Source organism: Molothrus ater, chromosome 9 (genome assembly GCF_012460135.2).
Source record: "Molothrus ater isolate BHLD 08-10-18 breed brown headed cowbird chromosome 9, BPBGC_Mater_1.1, whole genome shotgun sequence".
NCBI classification, from domain to species: domain Eukaryota; kingdom Metazoa; phylum Chordata; class Aves; order Passeriformes; family Icteridae; genus Molothrus; species Molothrus ater.
This window is the reverse complement of record NC_050486.2, coordinates 13,260,918-13,284,360: the sequence shown is the minus strand read 5'-3', so window position 1 is coordinate 13,284,360 and position 23,443 is coordinate 13,260,918. Positions and strand designations below refer to the sequence as shown.

Here is a 23,443-nt window from a genome sequence, read left to right as displayed (position 1 = left end):
ATTAATTAGGCCTGTTATACCTTCCACAGGATTCAAGACTGTATTTTTTTTTAATGGCAATTATAGAGACCATCATAATTACTTCCCGTGCAGGTTATTTAACTGCAAAACTCCACTGATGTTTTCTGTACAGCAAGGAATTCTCTGGGTTTTTTTTAGTGCATGGGTAACACTTTTATTATCTACTCTTAAAAATACTAAAACTGCAAAAAAAAAAAAAGCAGTTAAAAGCCATGTCATGTCACTTGAAACAAGTTCAGACACTTTTGTCAAAATCCTGAAATATTTTGACAGGATGTATACACATGAGATTCACCCGAGGATACCTGTAATAATCTTATAAATAAAGAGGCTTTTACTGTTTTCCAGCTTGTGGTGCAGTGTTATGAACTGCAATAATATAAAAATGTGTGGAAGATAATAACACACTAAGAGCTAACTATTTGTCTTCTCTGTGATTCTATATGCAATGCACTATATGCACTTCTCTGGAAAGCCGAGAAAGTTCCAGAATTCAAGGCAAAATGCAACTTTTAAGAAAAATGTAAATGTCTGCACTAAAGAAAAAAATGCTATATGACATGGAAAGGCTTAGAACAAAGAAGTGGTCTCAAAAAATCCTCCTCTTCTGTAGAAACCTTATGATTGTGGTGCCCAATGATGTGGATAATTAGCAAAAGACATGCCTTCCACTAATTTCACTGGGATAAAAGCAAGTGCTTATGTTTATGGGCCTTTCCTAGAACAAGAGAGCTTCAAAGATTAACCCATACAAAACCAACTGCAATAATTTTGCCATGTATTTGGCAAATTCCAAAATTCTGAGCTTATATTGCACAAATCAGATGGTGAGATTCGTATTTTAGGTTTACAGTATCTTCCATCAGTCAATGTAGAAACCTTTGCTGCATTTTAAAAGGTGGTGAACAAAGTCAGGATAAAAGGTCGCCATGACCCATCAGCCATGACAATTCCTACACCACGGAGAGAGGTTTTTAGCATCATACCTGGCTGCCTCTGAATCACCAGTTTAAATGACACTGTGTCCTCTTTTCAGCACAAGAGAAGTGGCAATAGACCAGGTGAGACCCAAACTCAGGCATCTGGAAAAATCACAGAAGAACTGAACCGGCCCCTCTACACCTCATTAACGCCCTGCTCTGCTCCAGCTGCTTCACTGGGAGCAGGCACTGCCCTCCCTTGCACAGCACAGTGCTGCCGAGCCCCCTCTGCTGCAGTCCAGATCTTGCTGTACCCAAAATGGTGGCTACCACCTCTCATTTAATGTCTTATCAAACCACCTGAGGAGGAGATAAAGGTGAGAAGTGCTGTGTAAGGGCTGCTGTCCCTGCCTTGCACACCGATGGAGCAGCAGCAGGAACTGCAGCCAGCCCTGCCCCTCTCCTCAGCATCAGGCTGGTATCCACCAAGCACAGCGCTTCCCTTTAGACCCTGAAGCAAAAACCTGAAGAGCAGTAAGACTTTCTAAGTGAGAGCACAGCCCTGCTGTGTTGTGCCAGGGCACAGAGACATTGGTCTGCCTCCCGTGGCCGAGAGAAGCCACTCGTGGAGGAGTGCACGGAACAGAGCGCGCAGGATGCGCCGCTTGCGTGGTGCAGCAGCCCCGGCTCTGGCGAGCAGCAGGGCTGGGATGGCACCTGCTTAATGTCCCTTAATCCTAAATATTCCAAGTGGATCTGTTTAATGAGTAAATTAATATTCAGCTGTTCATTGACCTAGCTTTTCACCTGAAACATTTAGGTAGAAAGTATCTTCTGTGGAAGATGAGAGACTGGCCCTGTGGAACATCCTATGGCACAGAGTAAAGCCCAGGTCACAACAAAGCTGTCAGCTCTGCTGCTGACAAGTGCTGTCCTGCTGTCTTGCTTGTGTTGGTCTCTAGAAGCTGGACTAGAAGAGAAAGGTGCTACATCTTTCCAGTTTAGGAAGGTAACATAGTATTCATATTGCACTAATACAGAAGGAAATAAGTTTGCACAAGCTTGGTTTTACTGCATTGCCTGGCTCTGTCCCAGTAGTAGAACTATACAATTTAATTTTTAACATGGGATCTCCTTCCTGTTCTCCCAGATGCAGACTCCAATGATTGCCCCTTATATCACAAAAGAGGCACCTAGGCCAACATGCAATGTATGGTCAATGACATTATGCTCTCAGTATTCTGAAATCTAAAACTGCTCAGCATAAGTTGCTGTAAGCAACTGTAAGTTACAATTCTAATCTATACAGACATGTCTGAGATACTAAAAGACACAATACCTGCTTTGCTGCTGGTAAACAGCCAAATTATCTCATTGGGGAATGGGGATGTGAAATGAATCACAGGTTAAGGCTCTAAGTAAAACTATTCTGCAAAATGCAATGATGGGAGAGGCACACAGAGGTCCCTGCTGATGTTTTTCATAAGAAATACCTGGTCTGCTCTATTATTAAATAAATATAAAAAGTGAATTTACTTTGTCATAGGATCTAGACACATTACAAGTCTTACTTGAGGAACTGGAGTAAATTGTAAGGAGATTATTATTGTGTAAAATAATTTTTATGGGTTACAAGATTTTTATTGAACATTCACATGAATCTGAAACTTTCAATTCATATATTTTGAAGTAAAGTTCACTGCTGGTGACAACTACTTCTACATCAGTCACAAAACATTGTAAACGCCTTTGCTGTTAGCAGAATCATTACACAATAAAGAGATGCCAATTTCTGAAGTGTTTAGTGGGGCAAATACCCTGCACTGTTTATTGAGAGCTCTGTCTAAGACCTTTCAGTTTTGTTCATGGCTGTTTCTAGAAGCAATGGGAAAAATACCCAGACATTAAGTTTTATTTCTGTTTCACTCTCTACAAAAATGGAAGTGGTTCCTCTCCAAACTTTAGCATATCCTGAGGGACTGCATGGAGGACCTGTGCCATCCATGCAGAATTTGGACAGAGTGCCTGAGGCATTTCCAGCCAGATCACCCAGTAAAGCTCAGTGCACCTTCCCTTTGGGAGATCTTGTAGAGGAGAAATATTTTTCTGTAACACTAGAAGAGGAACCAGTGAAGTCCTCCTCAGGCTTTGCAGTCTCTTTTACCCTGCAACTTTCAGTTTTTACATAAACTCATTATTATATGGCAAAATCCCAGCTGGACAGGTGATGATGGGGAAAACAGTGCCAAAAATGAGCTCTAGTCCCTACCTACATTATTTCTATTCCATCAGTAGCTGGGATTTCAGCAGAGGCCACAGAGGAGATGCAGATCTAGACATGCTTGTGTCAGTTTTTCCCGACACTACTTTCACCCAACAAGAGGTATTGTGTATAATCTCATATACTGCTAGATCGCCTCAAAAGAGTGGAGCAGGTCAGAGAATCTAGACTGCTCAATAATGTGCTGTTTTGCAAGAAGACAGTAAATATTCTTGGAGTGACAAGACCTGTGTGAACAAAAATCCTGTTGTGCTCCAACTTGAAATTGTTTCAAAGCATTCTTAGAAGGCTTTGCAAGTGAGAAATTTGTTCTGGGAGTCAATAGCTTGGAGAAATTTTTAATTTTTACACCCCTCTGAAATATATGTATCTCTCTTCAGGATATGGGTGTAAAATAATTGTCACTTCTATGAAAACAGAAGTATCAGTAAGGAGGCAGATGGGTGGCAGTGATACATGGTCTAGAAGAAGATTGATGGGTATATATTTGTATATATAAATGCAAATCACATAGCTTTACTGTTCTACCATATTAGTTTCCATTTGTTGTAGCTGTACAACATCAAAGCAGTGATGTCTCCGTATACTCCATTTAGTGGTAATGTAACGGACTACCAAAAAAAAAAAAATCAAAGTGAGAGTTTCTAAGTAGTTTCCTGGCAATTGAGACAGCAGGCTCTTTCATCTGTGCTGTAACTGTGGCAGTGCATTGATTTAAACTCCTTCTGAGATCTCAAATGCTTTTATATTCGTAGGTCTCACTGGCTGCTTTCTTTTTGCCTTTTTTCCCCTTCAAATGATAAAATTCTAGCATTTAGCAGAATGCCATCTTGCTTCACCAGAAGATGGAGACTAATTTCAGCTTTGGTTCTAAACTGTACAGGTTCTGTAAATAAAATAGCTCTCTAAACGCCATTTGATTAAGAAATTGGCCTTTGACTTCACAATTTCTAATATTCTGACCAGAGCAAAGGGATAAACAACTATTATTCCTCTGAGATACCTGTGAGAGGGTTTACAATGCATTAAAAATTGTGCTTTGACATTAATTTGGTTGACTCTCTTTGAAATATTTTTTCTGGTATGCTCAAACCTTTCATGAAATGTTTACTATTTTATACTATATTTTCAATTTTAGCAATAATCATCTTTCTGTAGAAGCTTTCTTTTCCTATTAAAAATTCTTCCTGATAAGTACTCAACACATAAATTCACCTTCTTGTTGGAGAAACATTTATGAATGCCTGTTATTTAATGTATCATTGAACTACTGCTTTCTTGTTTAGGTTCTATTGATTAGGATTCTTGTGAAAAAAATCTGAAGCTGTGAATGAATGCAAGATGTTTCAGGAAGGACCTTATTTCTGCCCACCTTTGTATCTATGTGAATTGCCAACATTAAGAAGGCTAATTTCATTGTAGAGGGCAAGAGCATTATGATAATCTGGGTGAGGCATAGACACAATTTAGGATTTATTCTCAAAGGCAACTAGCAAAAATTGACTTGAATAAAGGGAGATCTTTCTGGTCCATGCAATCTATATGCTGCATAGCTCTTGCCTATGGAAATTAAAATGTGCATTTTCTAGCCCCTGTAAAATAATTTGGAGATCTGTGCCCAGATCTCCAAAGCAAAAAGCAGCAGACACTGCACAGGTTGTCTGACACAGTGCTCATAATAATGTGGCAAGATCTGTAGTGTGAGAGCATGCAGACAAATACAGTCTCCTCTGAGAGGCATTTCTGTGTGTACAACCTTCAGGATACCAATGTCTGTGGAAAGGCTGCCTCTATAACTATGGATCCTCCTCCTCATGTCTCGTTGAACAACCAACTTACCAGAACATTAAATGCGTAGCCTAAATTATCCTTTCTATCTAATTACTACTTCTGCTAGAGGGTTGTAGGATTAACAACATTAGTGGAAGTGGTTTATCAGACAATGTGGTACAATCTCGGGAAAAAACCTCAAGACTCTTTGTTTTGAAGAATGAATTTGTGAAAAGAGAAAGCTTCCAAAATATTGATATAGTACAGATGGAATGATTTGATTCACTCACATTAGCTGCCTAAATGACTCTAGAGATAGAGGTTAGCAGATGGGATGTTACTTAACAAGTCTTCAGAAACTGGATCGACGCAAAACTGAATTGGATGATAGCCTGATAGCCTTTTTAAAACATTACAGCTGAACTAATATACATGAGCTAATGAACTACTGTTTGTTTCAGAGTCTAGTAGAGCTTTCAGAAAGCAGTTTGAAGGACTGAAATATTACATCCATGAATTGTCTGAATTATGGGGAAAAAAGCCCACCTAATCTTTTTTACTGAGTCCTAGACTTAAAGTCCTAATAAGCGGAGGGCTTACTAGTGACACTTTGAGGGATAACACATAGAAGAAAGATTCAAAGATACTGATAACTCCAGGCTCTGAAAAGCATTCAACCACTCACAAAAGGCTTACGAAATCTATTTTGACAAAAAAAAAAAAGGACTGGATAGTCCTATGCCATGTGGGTCTCAGTAAGTCAGTGAAGTATTTCAGATATTTTGTTATACTTCAAGAAATTTCATCAGACAATCTTGAGATAAATCGTCATTCTAATCCGAAGTACAGGCTAATGTAAGTAAATAATGGAGCTCAAAATTACTTTAAAGGAAAAGGTCTCCAGCCCGTGCAAGACAAGCTTATGGGATAAACACTGTAACAGCTTGGATCCTCTCTACAACAGGTCCACAAAACGCTAACGTGGTGTCAAGCAGAGCTGAGCTGGCACTTAGAGAGCATCGAGGCAGGTAGGGAAATATGGATGTAGCAGCTGGGCAGCAGGAAGAGCCCCACAGCTCTGTGCTGAAGCCACAGCAGCCTTCTGACACAAGCTTACAGAGAAGCTTCCTCAGCACCAAGGGGATGGCTACTCTTCCTGGCAGAGAGACCTCAAAGTACCTGATTTTGGGGGCTGCAAGACAGATCTTGTTCATGTACTGCACTCCAGCAACCCTGGGCAGTCGTGAGTGGCCAACGATGAAGGAGGAGAAAAAAGCTGAGAATCCATTAGGCACTTATCAGATGATGAGGCCATGGCAGGAGATAAGAGCACTGTAAGGGATCCTTTAGGAATGTTATCCAATGCCTTAATTCCTAGCCTACTCAAACCTATTTTTCCTCCCTCCCCTTAAGTTCTCCAATGCCAATTAATGTATCTTCGATCTAAATAGCTAAGCTGGGTGTTTGGGAGTGGGAAACTGGTGCTTATCAAGGGACCCTGAACGATGCAATTTCATATCCCATGTCTCTGAGAGGGGAAATGCAGAATAAATCAAGAATTTTCAGAAGGCTCCCTGAGGTAACTGTGGGTTTTTTCCCTGTCAACCACCCCTAGAGGAATGGTTATATTTCCTTATCTCACTAAAGCATTCTGTCAGTTCTTGGAACTACAAAGTGAACCTTTATGCAGTAGGTGGGCACACACACTGATAAAAGTGCTGATCATGATCATCTTTCCTAAGAAAAAAAATATGATTCCACATGCCTTGAGCATTGAGGAGTCAGGGAAACAGCTTCATAATCAGCCATGTATAGCAAATTGTATCATTGTACTGCAGATCTACAAAATGAATGATAGCTTTGGAAGCAGATGAACTAACTCCCCTGTGTAAACAGTCCAATCACACATAGAGGTTCTACAACTATCTTTAAATACATGCTGAATATCACATCATATTTCATTTATTAACACCCAAAGGTCTCGCCTCTGTCTTAAAAGTACTGTTCTGGAAAATGAAATCCTTGAGCTCTCCCAGTGGCTCTGCAGCTGCTGGGACATCACCAGCTGTGTCAGGTAGATGTAGATTTGTTTGACCCATTTCCACAAGCCATAAACTTCAGCTCCAAAGAAGTTTCTATAGCAGGTGCCAATTAAGTCACTCAGATCTGGTAGTTTGATGATAAAAGTAATCAAGTATTACACAGCAGTTTGAGTGTTTTTATGTTTTTGTTTTCTGAGAGCAAGCCAACAGGAACACCATCATCTCTAGAACTGAGTTGGTCTGTTATCCCATTTTTAGAAAGGTGTATTTGTCAGAGATGAGTGTAGTTCTAGGAAAGCATGCTTTTCAGAAAAGAATAGGTGTTCTGAAAATCATGTGGAAAAGAGTTTCAGAATTACCAATATGTGCTGTTTGACAACATGGAATCTAATGGCTGCATTTAACTTGAAAATGTCTGTTTTGCAATCCAAGTTAATTGGAATGAAAAGGTCAAAACCAAAATATGTTGCAAAAAGATTGAAACAGATTTGATTCACCCAAATAATATTTTTGTCTTTAAATGTGTTAATTCCACACGTTTTTAGAATTTTGATTATCAGTCTAAACTGGAAAAGTTTTCCATGCTTAAACTTCCTGTGACAGAATAACTATTTCCTCATCACAGGCCAAAGCTGGTCTCATTAATGCCTAACAGATCCAGGGTAGACCTTCAGTGTTCACCTAGGACACGCTGAATCAGACACAGCAGGAACTTGAGATCTATTCTGATTAAATGAAATTTGTCAATGAACAACAGTTCCCTCAAAGAAATTTTCAACAAATTCTAATGAGAACTATCTACTTTGGAACACCCTCTTGTGACCAGAATTTTGAAAGCTGCAGACCTCTCAAAATCAAACAGAAAAGCAATTTTTCTATCTTGGAACCTCAATTCAGTCCTGCAATGATTAACCCCTCATCCTTGTGAGTCTTTCCCTCTAGTACTCTCACATTATATTTCAGCTAAAATTACTTTCATCCTCTATCAGCTTGCCTGTACGAATTTGTGCAGCAGCTGCCGTGTCCACTGAAGAGTGAGATTCATGTGAACAAAATAGTTCTGACCCTGCAAATCCTTCGTGTCAGAGATAAAAACCCACTTCCACTTTCCTCAGGGATTGTTTTACCTATCTTCATCCAAATAATAAATATAAGCAAGAAAAGCAGCAACATAACTGATGATATTGAAGGAAGTTAAATCCTTTCTTAAATGTACTGACAGCTTCCAAAATGACAGTTTAGAAAAACAATGCTTTCTCTGTTTCTTTTGTTCTAATTGCATGGATAAAAGAACCCCTCATCAGTCAGATCAAGCTGTGTCAGGGGGCTTGTGCTCAAACAGGAAAAAAATTATTGCTCCCTCCTTCCTGAGCAGAAAACCCATTTTTCTACCACTGAGAAAAGCAAAAGATCAGTGACCAAACTGCAGCTAGCCCAGCACCAAGCCCCAGCTGAGCTGCACAGCAGTGCATTCCTGTGCCAGGCTGGGCTCCAGGACCATGCCTGAGCAAAGCCTCTTCCACTGCTTGCTTCCCCTTTCTTCCTTTCACTGCCAGGTACAGCCTCTGCCTGAAAGATCAACAAAGCTGCTGTGATATAAAAAGGAAAATTTCTTAAACATGTGTTTTCTTTGTATGACTGACAGCGTTTCCAAGAACTTCTCTGTTGACAGAGCTTTGCAATACTGAATGTTTTTACCTTCTCCCTTTTTGGAAAACAAGTTCCCTGCAGTTACAACACATATAATATAAAAAAAAAACCAACAAAAAAACACCCTAAAAAACCCAACCCCACAGGAATTTTCCTAAGTAATTATTGGAGATGGCAGAAAGGAATGAAGAAACAGTATTTTCCACTATGCTTATCTTGCCTTGTATTTATTTTCAATATCCAGCTAGGAGCTGGCTACAGTTTCAGTTTCAATTTCCAGTCACCTCCACACGTACTCAAGGGAACTCAATCTACAACAGAGCTAGCTTCATGTCTGAAAACAACCTGAGTTGAGTAAAACAACTTGCCCATAATTTGGTTAATCAACAATTAACCAAGCCTCTTGTGACGAGTCAGCTCCATGTTGCATTTACTTTGTAAACTTTAAACAACACTCACTCGGTGTCAATTCACACCGTGTGCTTTGTCCACATGGAGAACAGCTCTGTGCCTGTTCATGCAAGAGAGCAGCAGCACAAGTCCACATCAGCAGTGTGAATCCACATCAAAAATAGGTGCAGCACTACTGGGCTTTCAAAGGACCAACAATACTGCGGATCCTTGGGAGAGATGGAGAAAAATATATTGCCAAAGCAATTATTCTTCCCATCCCCTCAATTCTGAAAGTCCCTGTGTTGCCAGACCCAGAGGAGCAGGGTAGACACCCAGGCAGGGCAGGAAAGGGGAGCAGGCCCACTGTCCCCAGGAGAACAAATCCCCTGCAGAGGCTGGGAATGACTGCTACAGGACAGCATTTGAACTGATGCTCGATTGAGACCTAATTGTTGGTAAATAATTACTGCCATACAGTGATAGTTGAAACTACTTTGCATGAGAATTCATTACAAGAATGACAAATAGCAATTGTTACAGAATAAGCTTTATTTCATTCTTACAAATTTATGAAATAACAATCCTATCTATGCAGACTTCATTTACTAGATGGTGAAATGAGCAGAAATAAAGGAAAACTAATAGGTAATTCCCCTAAGCAGCTCCAAATGTAGAACTAATGCAAAACTACAGAAAATAAAAGGCATTATTAGTGTTGAATTTACTCTGTAACTTTACAATGTGCTGATTTGAATACTGCAACTTTTCATAAAAAAGTGGCAAAAACAACATGTCAGAATCAATAATGAAAATCTGTTCTAATTTGATGGGGTTTTTAACTACTAAAAGGAAAAAACTTTATAGATTGTTTTTGTTTGACAAATTCTGATTTTCTTTAAAAGAAATTCTCACGGAAGATTCTCACTATCAATTAGCAATTTCTCTCCCAATAAAGGAGCAAGTGTGGCAGTCCACTAATTACTTTTTGTTTTATTAGCAAAGACAGACAGTTGAGAACAGGTTGAATTTCTGTAATTAGCACTGGGCTAGGAAAAAAACAGAAAATAATGAAATGTTTTCAGAAGCGAATGCTTGGATATGTCTGTTCCAACTCTTTTCTCTCTTTCACATTCATTTTTCTTAGGATTTTATGTCGACATGTTCAAACAGCACTTTGTTCCCTCTTTTGTTTCTGCATGTACTGCAAATTTCATCTCTGCAGAGAAGGGCCACTCCATTCTGTGCTGTATCCATTGAAGACTTTCCTCAGTGCGTGGCTCTGTGAGCAGTGGAGCTAATGATATCTGGCTTCCAGCAGCTCTGTGTCTCCTGGTTGGGTTCTCTGACGTCTAATAAGGTGTGACTGCCAATTAAAGCCTTTCCTGTGGCTGACACAGCGCTGTCCCATGCGGGCTCTCAGAGGTCTAATAAAGGTGAGCTCATAGTGTGCTTGTGCTTACAGTGAAGGAATGCAGCTACTCTCTCCTCTGCCTTCCTTTTCTGTTTCTCAAAATTTGTTGAGTAAAACACTCTCCATTCTGGCAAGTTTCAGTGAAAATGGCCACAAAAGCTCAATTGTGATGGAAGATACTCAAATGGATGTACAAATACCTATCAAGTTTCTTTGGAAATACAGTCTAAAAACTGCTCTTTCTACAGGAGACTTATCTCAATCTATGAGACACTTATCTCAATCAAAGGACTTACATCTGAAAAGTGGTTTTGCCTTAAGTGGCATTTTTTTTCTGAAAAATCTTAGTGGGCCTGAAGTACCATCCCTTGAATCTTGTCTCATATCATTTTGGTAGCCTGACACTGCATTCAGCAACCTATTCTTCCCTCAATTTTAATCACGAGAGAAGAATTAGGTCTAGCACCATAACTTCTCAGTGTCATGGACAGCTTAGTACAGAAAGTTTTTGCTCTTCTACCGCTAAAGCCACAGCCTGTGTCAGAAACCTCACAGTGCCCAGCTGGTGCCCAAGCATGCCTGTTGTTGGGCTCAGCAGCCCTTGGAGCACTCTGCCTGGCACAGAGCAAAGCCTGCAGCCCGTGCTCCCCCATGTGCTATGTGAGAACAGGCAGGGGGCACAGGCAGGGTGGGCTCTTTGGGAGTCAGGCAGGAGAAGCACAGCCTTGCTCTGCCACACCCATGGCACCCTGTGGCTGGCTGAGACTTGCAGCAATCCACCCGACTTCATTCTCCTCATGCAGGGCTGAGGCAGAGGACTCTGTCTGCATTCAAAATCATGGCTATTCATTGCAAGACAAGGTATTTTTTTCCCAATTATCAGTAGAAACTTAACCTGGAATTTCAAAACACGGGGCCAGCTCCCTCACTCCCCTGCTCTGCACTCCCATGATTTGAATGTCTTTTAGTTCTTCACTCTGCATTAAAAGGCATGAATAGTAATTCCAGGCTGAGAATTTTTTGGCCTGATCTAATCCTCACTTAACTAAAGTATCAGAGTCTTCTCTGGCTTCAACAGACACTGACATGAGCTAGAAAGGAGAGTAATGAAGTGAATGGAGAACCAGAGCTCTACTCAGCAGTTCTGTAGCCATAAAAAAAATTATAGAGTTCCTTACAGGGTTTCACATTTGCACAAATACAATAAAAATACTGTCTCATAGATCAAGTCCCATGATTTTGTGATGGAAAAGCCTGTTTATTCACACACAAAGGGCCATCTCCTGCTGCTATAAAAATCTCTCAGCTAAATGCTTCAGTAAAAATGCTGCTGAAGAAAAAATAATAATCAAATTGTCCTGAATCCCTTGTGACTTCTGTTCCAAAGTGGTATCAACAAGAAGGCTTGTTGAAAATATTAAAAATCTACAAGCAGTTTCACAAAAACCACTGTGCTTCAAGTTGGAGGGAGAGTTTATCCTACAGAGGCAAAACTCATCACTAATGCTTTCCTGTCATGGGCTGTCCCATTTCCAGAATGGTTTTGTTCTTCCTCAGATTCCCGAGGTCCCAGCACAGTGGTGCTGGGCAGGAGGGAAGGGCAGGGGCAGACCCAGCTCATGGCAGCTCTGGGGCACACGCCCACCTTCTCCCCTGGCTGAGAGATGAGAGGAACACGGGGCAAGGCCTGGAGGCAGCAGGGGCACATGGGCTGGACACAGCACGGTGAGGACAAGAGCACAGCACCCACAGGAACAGCACTGCCAGGCACTGCAGCCCAGCCAGGACAAGAGGGGGACGAGGGAGGATGAAGGTGGATCTGAAAAAGGGCTCAGGGCAAAGCCACAGGCTGTCCCACTGAGAAGCAACATACCATGGGTGGATTTTAAACCATTGCTTACAGACATCCATGTCTGCATCAGAGGACGGGTGTGATCTCCATACTTTGTGAGGAAAAGACATTTATTTGAAAGGAATCCATATTATTTACATGAAAATGACCAATATTCCAGGTAAACAAAGTATTCCATATAAGAATATAATGCTGAAAGATTCTACCATGAAGCAAGTATACTTTAGAAAGTACCCCTTTGTTCTACCTCTTTTTTTTAGTTACATCTGCTAGAAATAATGACTACAGAATCTCTTTCAACAAAAGGTCATTTATGTCAATGGACAGAACACAGAGGATCAGATCACCTGCTGTAATTGCAAATTAATGCTCTACTGCTAATGCATTAACTACACAATATTGATCTACAATTGAATCATACAGGCTACTGTGAAGTGATTTTTACTTTAATATTTTTATGCTTTTATTGCTTTTTCCATAATGCATTTTCTCTTTCCACTGGAATTTTCTATAATTGTTTCCCATTTTAATTTCCTGCAGCAAGATGACTTTAAAAAAAGTATGTCTCTTTCAAAACCTTGCAAAAATCTAACAAACCATCAGTGTGACATGGTAAATCACATAAATGTTGCAAAACATGCAAAAAAATTTTGATATACATCTAATTTTGATAAATTGGGGCTTAAAAAAAAGCCTATTTAAATTACAAATAAAATACCTCAGCCTCACTGGAAAATTGTAATAATGACATGTATCACAGAAAGGTGCTTTCTAGATATTTCTGGAGCTCCTGGTATACAATGAGTGCAGGATTATCTCCATATTAAAATTCTTGGGTTTTTTTTTTTTTTTTTTAATTTTCATGCCTGTACTGAAAAGCGTTGGTAGGTTCAGGTACGTTAAAAAACTATGGTGCCATGGATTCAGCTGAAGAATGAATGAAATGTTTCAGCATCTTTAAGGAGAAATTAAAACACAAGTGGGGTCTTTTTGCAAGTGTTTCTGAAGTCCATAAAGGGGAAGAATGCTCTGTTGAATTGCTATCTAAAATCTTCAGCCCAGCTACTACTGACTACAATAACCTAGTTTGTTTTCCATACCTGCTGCAAAATCCCTTACATCCAAACCTTTTTGTGAACAACAATAAGATGTTGTCCTCCATCTTCTAAAGGAGGGGATAGGACATATTTTGATTACTGAAACTCTCTCGCCCCATCATTTCCTAATATACCTGCTTAATACCACTTGAGGTGGTTATGGCATACAGCAAAATATGGCTTACCACCTGGCTCCTGACTTGCATTCCTGTGTCTGATGATTTTACAAATGGAAAATAAATCCCCGTGTTTTAAAAATAAAAGCAATTGGAAAAAATAATGGAGAACTGATTGCAGGTGAAATATCTGAAGAGGAAAACCTGATCTTGCTTTTAATGGAAGAACATTTATTATTCATAAACCTTTCCTCTAACAGATATGCTACATTGCAGTTAAATCAACTCACACAAGGCCTCCTTATTATCCTAGGCCATCAATGTCCTGCTGCCATGGCAGAGAAGGCACAGGACTTGTTGGGACACAAGGAAGGGAAGCCCAGTGGCCAAGCAAGAGCTGCTGTCCCAGGCTCTCAAGCTGGGCTCCATGGACAGATCAGTACAGCCTGAGCTGCTCTGCAGTATGGGACCATGTGGAATGCTGGATGATCTGGCAGCCCCTGCCCTTCTCAAGCACTGCTGGGTAACAGGGTGGTGAGAGCAATGACAGAGCCCAGTTTTAAGCCCCCGTGCCTGTTTGGCACAGCTGAGCACAGAGGCTGCTCCATCACTGCCAAAGCCCAGGCTGCCTTCTTCCTGCCTCTGGATCAGTCATAAGGCATCCTCATGGCTTTGGAAATGTGAAGTCAGATCACAAAATGTGCAGTGGTGTGTCAGTCTGAGTGTCTCTTCAGAACCACCTCCAACAGCATCCAAAGCAGATACTTTAGATAAGGCTATCACACACATACAGAATTCCCCCACTACAGTCCCACCTCCTACCTGCTTAACTCAGGGACTTGCTATGCAGTGCATCTTAAATACTGAATCATTCAGTAGATCTCTTTATTTGATGTTATCTACAAATTCTGTACTCACTCTGTATGTCAGTACTGAGAAAGCAGAAGTGAATGTCAAAGCTGTAGGCAACAGAGGTTGTGGCTGCTGAAGGAGCAAGTTGGGCATTTGATACCAAGGACATGTGTGAGATTGGGGTTCAGGGAAAAGAATATCAGCTGGCTATTTGTATGACCTTGTTTAGAAGGAAAACAATGGAAATGATCCTTATTATCCTAATTAGGGTCCAAAGGCGACCTGTGAAGAGGAGGCTGTCTTTTTCTATTACAATGTATCTCATCTGAGAAGCAAATATGTTTCAGTCCAGTCCCAGTAAGTGCATTTCTTTAACGACTTTCCATAGCGATTACTCATTTCCTTCTCCCTTCCATCTGTCCTTCCCATCGTAAGGGAAAGACGTATGGCCTGTATTCACAATCCAGCATGAAGCTTACTAAAGGTTTATTTTAAAATGGATGCAATTGAACTAGTTCAGATCCTTACCTACACAGCCACTTTACAATCTATTTATCTGAGATCAGTTTAAACTACTTCCCTACTTTAGTGAAACAGAAATAAATCATTCAAACTGAGGATATTTTTGATCCAGAGGAGTTTAAAATAAGTTCTAGAGATGACTTAAGTTAAACTGGTGAAACCTAAGAAAAAAATCAGACTTTTTTCAGCATCTCTGGGAAAAATTTGTTGAAAAGAGAAATTGTTCTGTATAAGGCAAAAGATCTCTATAGATCCAAGTCATTTGTGGAAGCCAGTTTCAGAGAATTTGATTACTACTAAAAAGAAAACAATAATTAATGTCTTGTAAATCAAATAGTCTTTCTCTCAAGCACTGACTGGGATGTCTGCATGAAATTATATTTCAGAATTTCCCATTACCATTGGGATAAATCAACAGGAAAGGAAAAGAATAAAGAAAAAACAGCTACACAATCTATATAAAATAGAAGTGCAAAAGGGACATTAAACCCCTTGATTTTTAGTCATCCAGAAACAGATACAGCAGACATAGAACAGAAAATAATTTCATTCTGTGTAATTCAGATCATGTAACATTGCTGCAGACAAAGTCATTGAAAGTGCAGCTCTATTAGCAATAACAAATTAAATGCATCTAGAGCACTAAAAACAATCCTTGCCAATCCTAATTTTTTTTGGTAGACAAATGCTGCCCTGCAATTTGCACCATTACTTAATATTTATATGGAAGAAGCTCTCAGACAATTGTGTACAAAAGGCCAATCTCTTATCTGCCCATGAAAAAGAAAAGTTTGAATCACTTTAATACAACTGAAACAAAAAAGGAAATGGTATTAATAAATCCAAGGAACATAGCAAGTTGATAAAAAAGGAACAGCCTTCTGCTTGAGCTCCCAGAGATGCTAGCTTTGATGTGCATTAAAAAACCAACCAGACCAAAATATTGAGCTGGCTTTTTTTTTTTTTTTGGTGAAACAGCAAACAAATGACTAATCGCAGCAGTCACTGTAGCTGTGTAAAAAAGATGGTCACACTGAATCTAATTTCAATGTCAAAGTGAATTGTGGGAATGAAACCACTCTAGTCATCCCATGGAGTGACACAAAGCCGATATTCACAGGCTCCACAGCTGCTGTTGTCTATGGTGGGACCCACAGATAAAGGGGATGAACATCTACCAGAATGTAACAATATACAATGGAACAATGGGACATAAAGACCACCTGCTCCTCAGCCAGTCTAACATGCATGCTGCAATGGTGCCCTGACATGCCTGGCAGAGGTAAGGGGCTGATTTTCGGCCAATTTCCTGGTGGCCTGTAATACGAGGCCACCAAGGCTTCCTACCGTGCCAGGGACACACCAACCATTCCAGTGTGGCCAGCAGCTAAAACCAGCCCTCAGGCAATGCAAACAGCCTGGCTGCTGAATGCAGCTGACACCTCAGTCCAGTGCAGCACCTCAGCAGTGGGTGCAGTGCTACAACTCCTGTTCCAATGAACATCCCTGAGGGACACAGATGCCTCATAAACCAAAGTTACTTTAGAGTGGCTCCCTGAGAGACCAACATAGTGCTCTTTGGATGCCCTCTCACCTTGAGAAGGCTCTTTGCAGAAAAGAAAAACTGAGAATACAGGAAGAACAGATAGGTCGAGCTAAACTTCGTGTCAACCTGGTTTGTATGACAAGAGAGAGAGATGTTTAAATTTTAAATCATTTAAGCTAGAGATAATAAGTACTAACAAACACATGGTTAGCTTTTTCCCAGATTGGTATTGGAACACCCAGAGTTCTCTTCTGGCAACTCCTCCCCCACCTCCATGTGAAATGAATGTTTCTTAGCAAGTAGCATGAAGTGAAAAACATGAAAATTCTTTTCAATGGTAGAAACTCCACACTATCTGAATGTCTGAAAGGAAGCCACATTACAATCTTAATCACAGCTACTTGAAGGTTAACATTTTAAAGAAAGAAGCAGTACCTGCAGGACAGAAGCCCCACTGTGCAGAAACTGAAGCCCAGCCTCAGCAGAATCGATGCCTCCAGTGGCCAAGATGGGAAATCCTGGGAGAGCCCGGGCGATGGCGGACACTGCGCGCAGGGCGATGGGGCGGATAGCATTTCCTGCAGAAACCAGGACACCCCGTTAGCAACATCCCAACTGGCCCTGGTGGAACCTGCACATCCCTCATGCTACAGCAACATCAGGAACTAACATCTACTCCGAGGTGCAGAGGTTAGATTCATTTATAAACTGACACCAAGTGGGTTGCAAGTGGTATCAATGCTTGTTCAGCAATTTATGCACGTGGCTGAATACAGAAAATGGCAGAACATTTGGATGAACAATGCAAAGCTAGCTTGACCATTTTAGCTGATGCTCAAAACAAAGACTAACAATGTCTGAGACAGGAAGCAATACTTTACCATACAGTACACTGTAGAAAAAGAGATCTATGTTTCTACATAAAGAATCGGGTTGATTTTTTGAACCTAAATGCTGTCCAACTAAGAGCAAACATCTCATTTATTTATGTTCACCTAAAAATTGTTTAAAAGTGCCATTTCACCGCACTTGACATTTAATATTTATTTGTTTCCCCTTCTGCATGTCTGTAGATTAAGAAAATTCTTTAAGTAAGCCCTCTCTAACAATTAATATGATAGTCAAGTTCTCAAAAGAAAAAAGTATATTCATTTATGGCAATATCTCCAAAACTGGAGCTCATATTTCAAATGGTACACAGAGGTTGAGTCAGACAATTCCCTGCTATATTTAGAGGATTATGATTAAACTCTTATTACACTGTGTCTGCAGTGCATTTGTTTTGACTACATTCTACTGATGGTATGCAAGTATTAAAAATATGCCTACAGATGCTGCTCATTAAATGATGGACAGCATAGATAGATGACACTTCCAGTTATTTTTGAGGCGAGTTGGTATTTCTCTAGATAACCTCCACATTATTAAAATTTCTACTTAATTTAGAGAAGCTTTAGGATAATTTGATGCCATCATTGGGCAATAGTGGAAGAGAGGACACATCACTCCCAGAGGACCTGTACAGCTGTGGCTGTCAGGTTGTTTTTCCCCCTCAGTACTGCATGAGTTAACAGCAACTAAACTTTATGCACATGAAAAGCACAGCCTAACCCACGATGCACTATTGATATGTTTTCAGGAAAACTAGAGCCTGATAGATAAAAATGTGAAATCTCACCAAAACTGCTTTAAAGAATCTAAGATCCCAACAGAACAGATGACAGAAAGGATCTGGAGGTGAGCAGGAACTTTCCCTAGGACACTAGGGACTATTTCCCATTGTTTGGTCAGGATTTAATGTAATGTGTTTGAAAGGAACAGAACAATTCTTTAAAAGAAGCTGACTGCTAAGTGTCCAAAGGGCAAATATTATGACATAATTCATGGTCCAGTCTTAGAGATATGCTTGAGGAAAAAAAAAAAAAAAAGGAAACTATGCTGTTTGCTCTGACAGATTTATAAATAAAGTCTTTTGGAAGGCATACAGGCCAAAACATACACTACACAGCCAAAACCACTGAAAGTAATCTCATAAAAAACAGTAGTTCAGGAAATTCTTCAAATATTCAGTTTTTGAAATTGAAGCTAGAAGTAAGCATCAGACTTGCTACATTGCTTTCAGCCTAACACAGCTCCAGAATCTCAGTGTGATGAGGTAGCTGTTTTTTAGAAAGATGAATAAATACAGACACTGGTAACTCTGAAATCATGTGGCTACAGGGAAATTTCTTCCCAATCTGCTTTGAGGCATGAAGGTTTATATACTTCTAACACCAATACAACTCTTAAGAATTTGCTTTCAATGGGTTTTAAAGGCTTGTAGACCCCTGGCCTTAAAGATACCTTGTAGCAAAGAGTTCCACAAGAAAATATTTCCAGAATATAATTAGCCCCCTTCTCACTTAAATGACTGTCTCTGTACAGTGGTCAGTTCAGGAAAATGACCAAATGTCAGCTTATTTAAGGTTTCAGCACAATAGGTAATCAGAAAAGCTTTCATTCAGCCCAAAGAAATCAAGCGTATGATTCAACAAAGTCTAGCAGAATTAGCAATGAGACTTAGAATTTATTATGGAACACAGGTACTTCTTAGTACTAGCTGAATTTGATATTTATAATATGAGTTATTACTTACATTTGGTGATTAGTAAATTAGTGATAAATTGGTATGATTGCAAAAGTATTCCATTCATTTATAATTCACCCAAATGAATTTAAAAACATTTCAGAAGTGCTTCTGATGAGAGTAAATAAATGGATGTAATGACAATCAGAGGGTTCACTAAGGTCTCACCATTTATCCCAGCATTTTTTTTATGAGTCTACTCATATGGAACAAGCACAACATAAGCTGAAGCTGTTCTCCCTTACATTTTTTCATCAACAGTTCAGAAGCTTCCCCCTCTGTAACAAAAGCTGCTGGGCTGGAATAAAATGTGATTTGCTTGTGATAGAGATTCGACTGCCTAATGAAATGGTGAAACAACCCACCAGATTAAAGAAAAAACCGATACAGACAACAGAAACAATGGTAATGCCAAGCTATTAAAAAAGAAGGCAAATCTAAAAAAAAAAAAAAAAGTAATGAACACTCAATTTGACTAACAATCTCTATGTTCCTGCATCTTCATACAAGTATGTAGGAAGGTAATAAATTCCATTATAGAGATTTGTGGAGAAGGAGTTTTTAAAAGGTTGAAATTAAGGAGATTTAATGCCAACTTTTAAAAGATCTGTTAGTAATAGTGGGAATTTGCAGAACGTTTTCTGATAAATCCAATGGTATTTAAGAAGCTGAGATCCAAATCCAGCATGCATTTGAAAGACAGCTCACATACTAAAAGATAAGCATCTACCACATAGTTTGACACGTTGGGATCTGTAATTCCACTAGTTAAGCACCCGTAGCTGAGGAAACTGCTGATTTGGTACTCTCCTGATAGACGTGCTACAGCTGCTACCAGATGCTAGATGTGGCTATCATTTACCTTGCTGTAAAATAATGAGATTTAATAAACAAAGTCCATTTATCAAGACCTCAGACAGGGGAGTGAGATATAAAAATGAAAGACAGAAAAATACCTCATGGAGATGACATGCTACTCTCTGTTGAAAGCTACTCTTTCAGGTCTCATTAATTATGGAACAAATATTTGCTATTATGGAAAGACATAAACAATTAAAAAAGTTTAAGATGGGAAAGTCCCTGACCTTTTCCTTGCATTAAAACAAAGAGCTTTGGCTTTCTCTATTGGTTTGCTTTGTTTTATAAAAAATAAGAATTTCCAGACTATCAGTGGAAGAAATCCAATAGTGAAAACACAACATGAAGGAGAAGCAGAACATACATCAAGCAAATGTCTCTCCCTCATCAGCACAGGTAGGCAGAGCTGCTCTTGTCCACTGAGGATAGCAGGCTGATGACAAACTGATGAAAGATAATACACCTGCTTATTTGTTTGTTTTTCCTTAGGGAGTAAAACACCCCTTCCCAATGCCACAACACACATGTTTTATTATGACTTCATAATTACTAGGAGTCCTGAGAGGACTTGATCTTGTCAAACACCAAAAATGTTCACTAGATTGAGGCTTGAGAGCCAAACTTTCTTCAGGAAGAAGAAAGTGGTGTTAAGTTTCAAGCACCCAGTAGGTTTGGGAATTCCTAGCAGACACAATTCAGATCTTCTGATCCCAGTGATCCAGCAATGGAAGAAAAATAATCTCAAATGTCTTGAATACTGGGCTACATTCTCACTTGCAATATATTGGAGCAATTTGATAGTTTATAGTTTTCAATGCGTATATGAGGTAGCTCTAATGAGGCCTTTAAGTAAAGATGATCCTAGTCCATAAAAAAACAGCCAACAGAGTCAATTCAGACTGGTACCACTGAGACTGAATCTTGAAACAGTCTCAGTGGTCTTTATCAAACACTCTATGAACAAGAGAAACAGATTTTAAAGGAAAGCAAACCTTCATGTCTTTGGATTGTATATCAAGCCAAACCAAATATTTGTTTCTATGGATACTAGATAGAATAAAAATGAATTTGGGTCAATTCTCCCCACTCTGCATTTTCAAGTAAAATTATTTTTTAATTTGCATTATATTATATTACAAATTTGAGATTTAAACCACTGAGCCTGAATATTACAAAGAAGAAGCAACTGATACATAATTTTTACTATTTAGTCATTGCTAAAGTCTGTGCTTCAAAAAAATGTAAGCCCCCAAATCTAAGCAACAACACCTTTCCTCTATCTGTAGATACCTTCTTGGAAGAAAACTGACATGGTTATATCCCAGACTGTTAAAATTAATCATGCTAATGAAAAAAATAACGTAATGGCAGCAAATAATAAGCTTGGATGAAAAGCATTATTCAAGGAAAATGGTCTGGAAAAGTTCAGTCATTATAGATATCAATCCAATGCTTTGGAAAGTAAGTAGGTAAGAAAGTTTGGAGATCAGGGAAAAAGCCCAGAAAACATAATTCTTTGTTAAGACATTTTCTGCATAGTGTATATGCTGTCTAATACTGGCAATCAAAGTACTTTACATAATCTGCATTTGCAAACAGTCCAGGGAAACCTGCAGGTTACACACAAACCATTTCCCTCACATTCCTTCCGACTGCAATCACTCTGCTCGCTCTTTCTTTCTGCCACCTGTAGGTGGCCACCATAAGCTACACTTATCAAATAACTCATTAGCAGGGTTTTCAATACTGTCATATCCAGATAATTAGCAATTTATTTAAATAACCAATTTCTGTGGAAATAATTGCCATGGAATGCCCTGAACCTACTTTTTATAAACTATAATAAAAGTGTTAAGATAATCCCTGACATTTGCAAATGCCATTAGTTCACCTTTCCTTTTGATAGTGCTATGGCATTATGTTTAAACAATTACCTGATAACGCGGCAGCTTAATGAAACAGTGTAGCAGACACATCCTTCAAAATGACCAGAGAATGCATTTATATGCAGAAGAAAACCCAGTGAACAGACGTGTTTAGAGACAAAGACTATCCACAGTTGTTATGAGAGCTGCAAATGGGACACACAATATTTAGTGCAGCAAAAAATACAGGGAGTTCCCAGAAAGCAAGAGCAGGATGGACCTTGCCACAGCTTAAATGTTGCACAGCCCAGCACTTCTGAAGATCCAGAGATGACTCTTCTCACCGCTCCCTGTTTCCCTGCCTGGTCAGTCCTTCAGTCCATTATTACTCATTAACAGCATTTGCCAGAATCACTAACAATAACGTACCATTTACTCAGGCTCCAGCTATTTCCAACTGAAAATTTTAGTTATTCATGTGCCAATGGAGAATTCAAGGGAACAGTCCTTTTATGGAACATCTCTACATCAGTCAGCCTGCACCATCAAACTAATGGCTACTCAAGGTTTCATGTTGTTCAAAAGTTGCGATGGGCAATGCACCAACTCTACCAATTCAATAGCAAAGGTTCTGCTGACTACAGAGAAATCAGGACTTTGTCACAAGACTTCAGAATAAAGTTAATGATCCTGCAGATTTGAAGGAACTTCTATCTAACTCTGCTATAGCAGACTCTTGATACCCTATCAACTGACAGGATTTTTGTCAGCATATCATGACTTCCTTGATATACTGACAGTGTGTCAATAGTTCTTCTGATGACCACTGACCCTTCCTGTTAATTTCAAAGCTTACATCAGATGTGATTCTATTTGTGATACAGACAGAATTGAATCAAACCTCTGAATGGAAAAAAGAGGCAATAATTTTGCTTCATATTTCCTTTAAAAAAATTTGTACTCAAATAGAAAAAAAACCCCTTGAACTTCCATAATCACAGAGAAAAATCAGTGTCCTTTTTAGGATTTAATTTTACCATTTTTAATTAATACAAATGGTTATTTATGCTCTTTCAGCTAAAAATTCAGAAAATCACCAGAGCTCTCATTCAATAAATGTTTAGTACTCATCAGAGAATTCTCTCAATTAAAAAAAGGCTAGAATCAGAGAAAGAGAGAGGGAAAAATTAAATTTTTCTTATCTGTAAATATTATTTATCCATGGAGACCTGGGGGAATTTTCACTCATATCAAACTTCAGTAGGAAAAACCAAGAGGACAGATACAAATTGTTTTGTGAATGCTGCAAGAAGTGGTTAAACATTTCCTAACAAAGCCATTCTCTCACTGAAAACTACAGATTCACAAAAAGTCGATACTTCTGGTCGTCAGCATGAAACCTAGCAAAGCATTTTCTGTTGCAATTCATCACATGTTCATTATTTAATTTCACTCATGGCTTTTAGTTTGGTTTGAGTTGGAGCTGGAAATTGTCTGACAGAACGCTTTCCATGTTCTTTGGGTGGCTCAGGAAGCCCTTTCTTTGCCTTGACTGCCTTGCTCTTGCTGCCCAGCCCGAGTCAGCTGCTCCAGTGTGCTGGGGCTGGCGCTGCTGCAGGAG

At 39.4% G+C, this 23,443-nt stretch overlaps 1 protein-coding gene across 2 annotated transcripts in view; it reads right to left on the bottom strand.

The window, feature by feature from the left end:
* DPYD (dihydropyrimidine dehydrogenase) overlaps positions 1-23,443 on the bottom strand; it is a 332,287-nt gene that overhangs the window by 45,535 nt on the left and 263,309 nt on the right. For both annotated transcript variants that reach the window (XM_036387649.2, XM_036387650.1), the window contains exon 19: positions 16,909-17,051. In XM_036387649.2, coding sequence (XP_036243542.1) covers positions 16,909-17,051 — 143 coding nt within the window. The remainder of the gene's footprint in view (positions 1-16,908; positions 17,052-23,443) is intronic.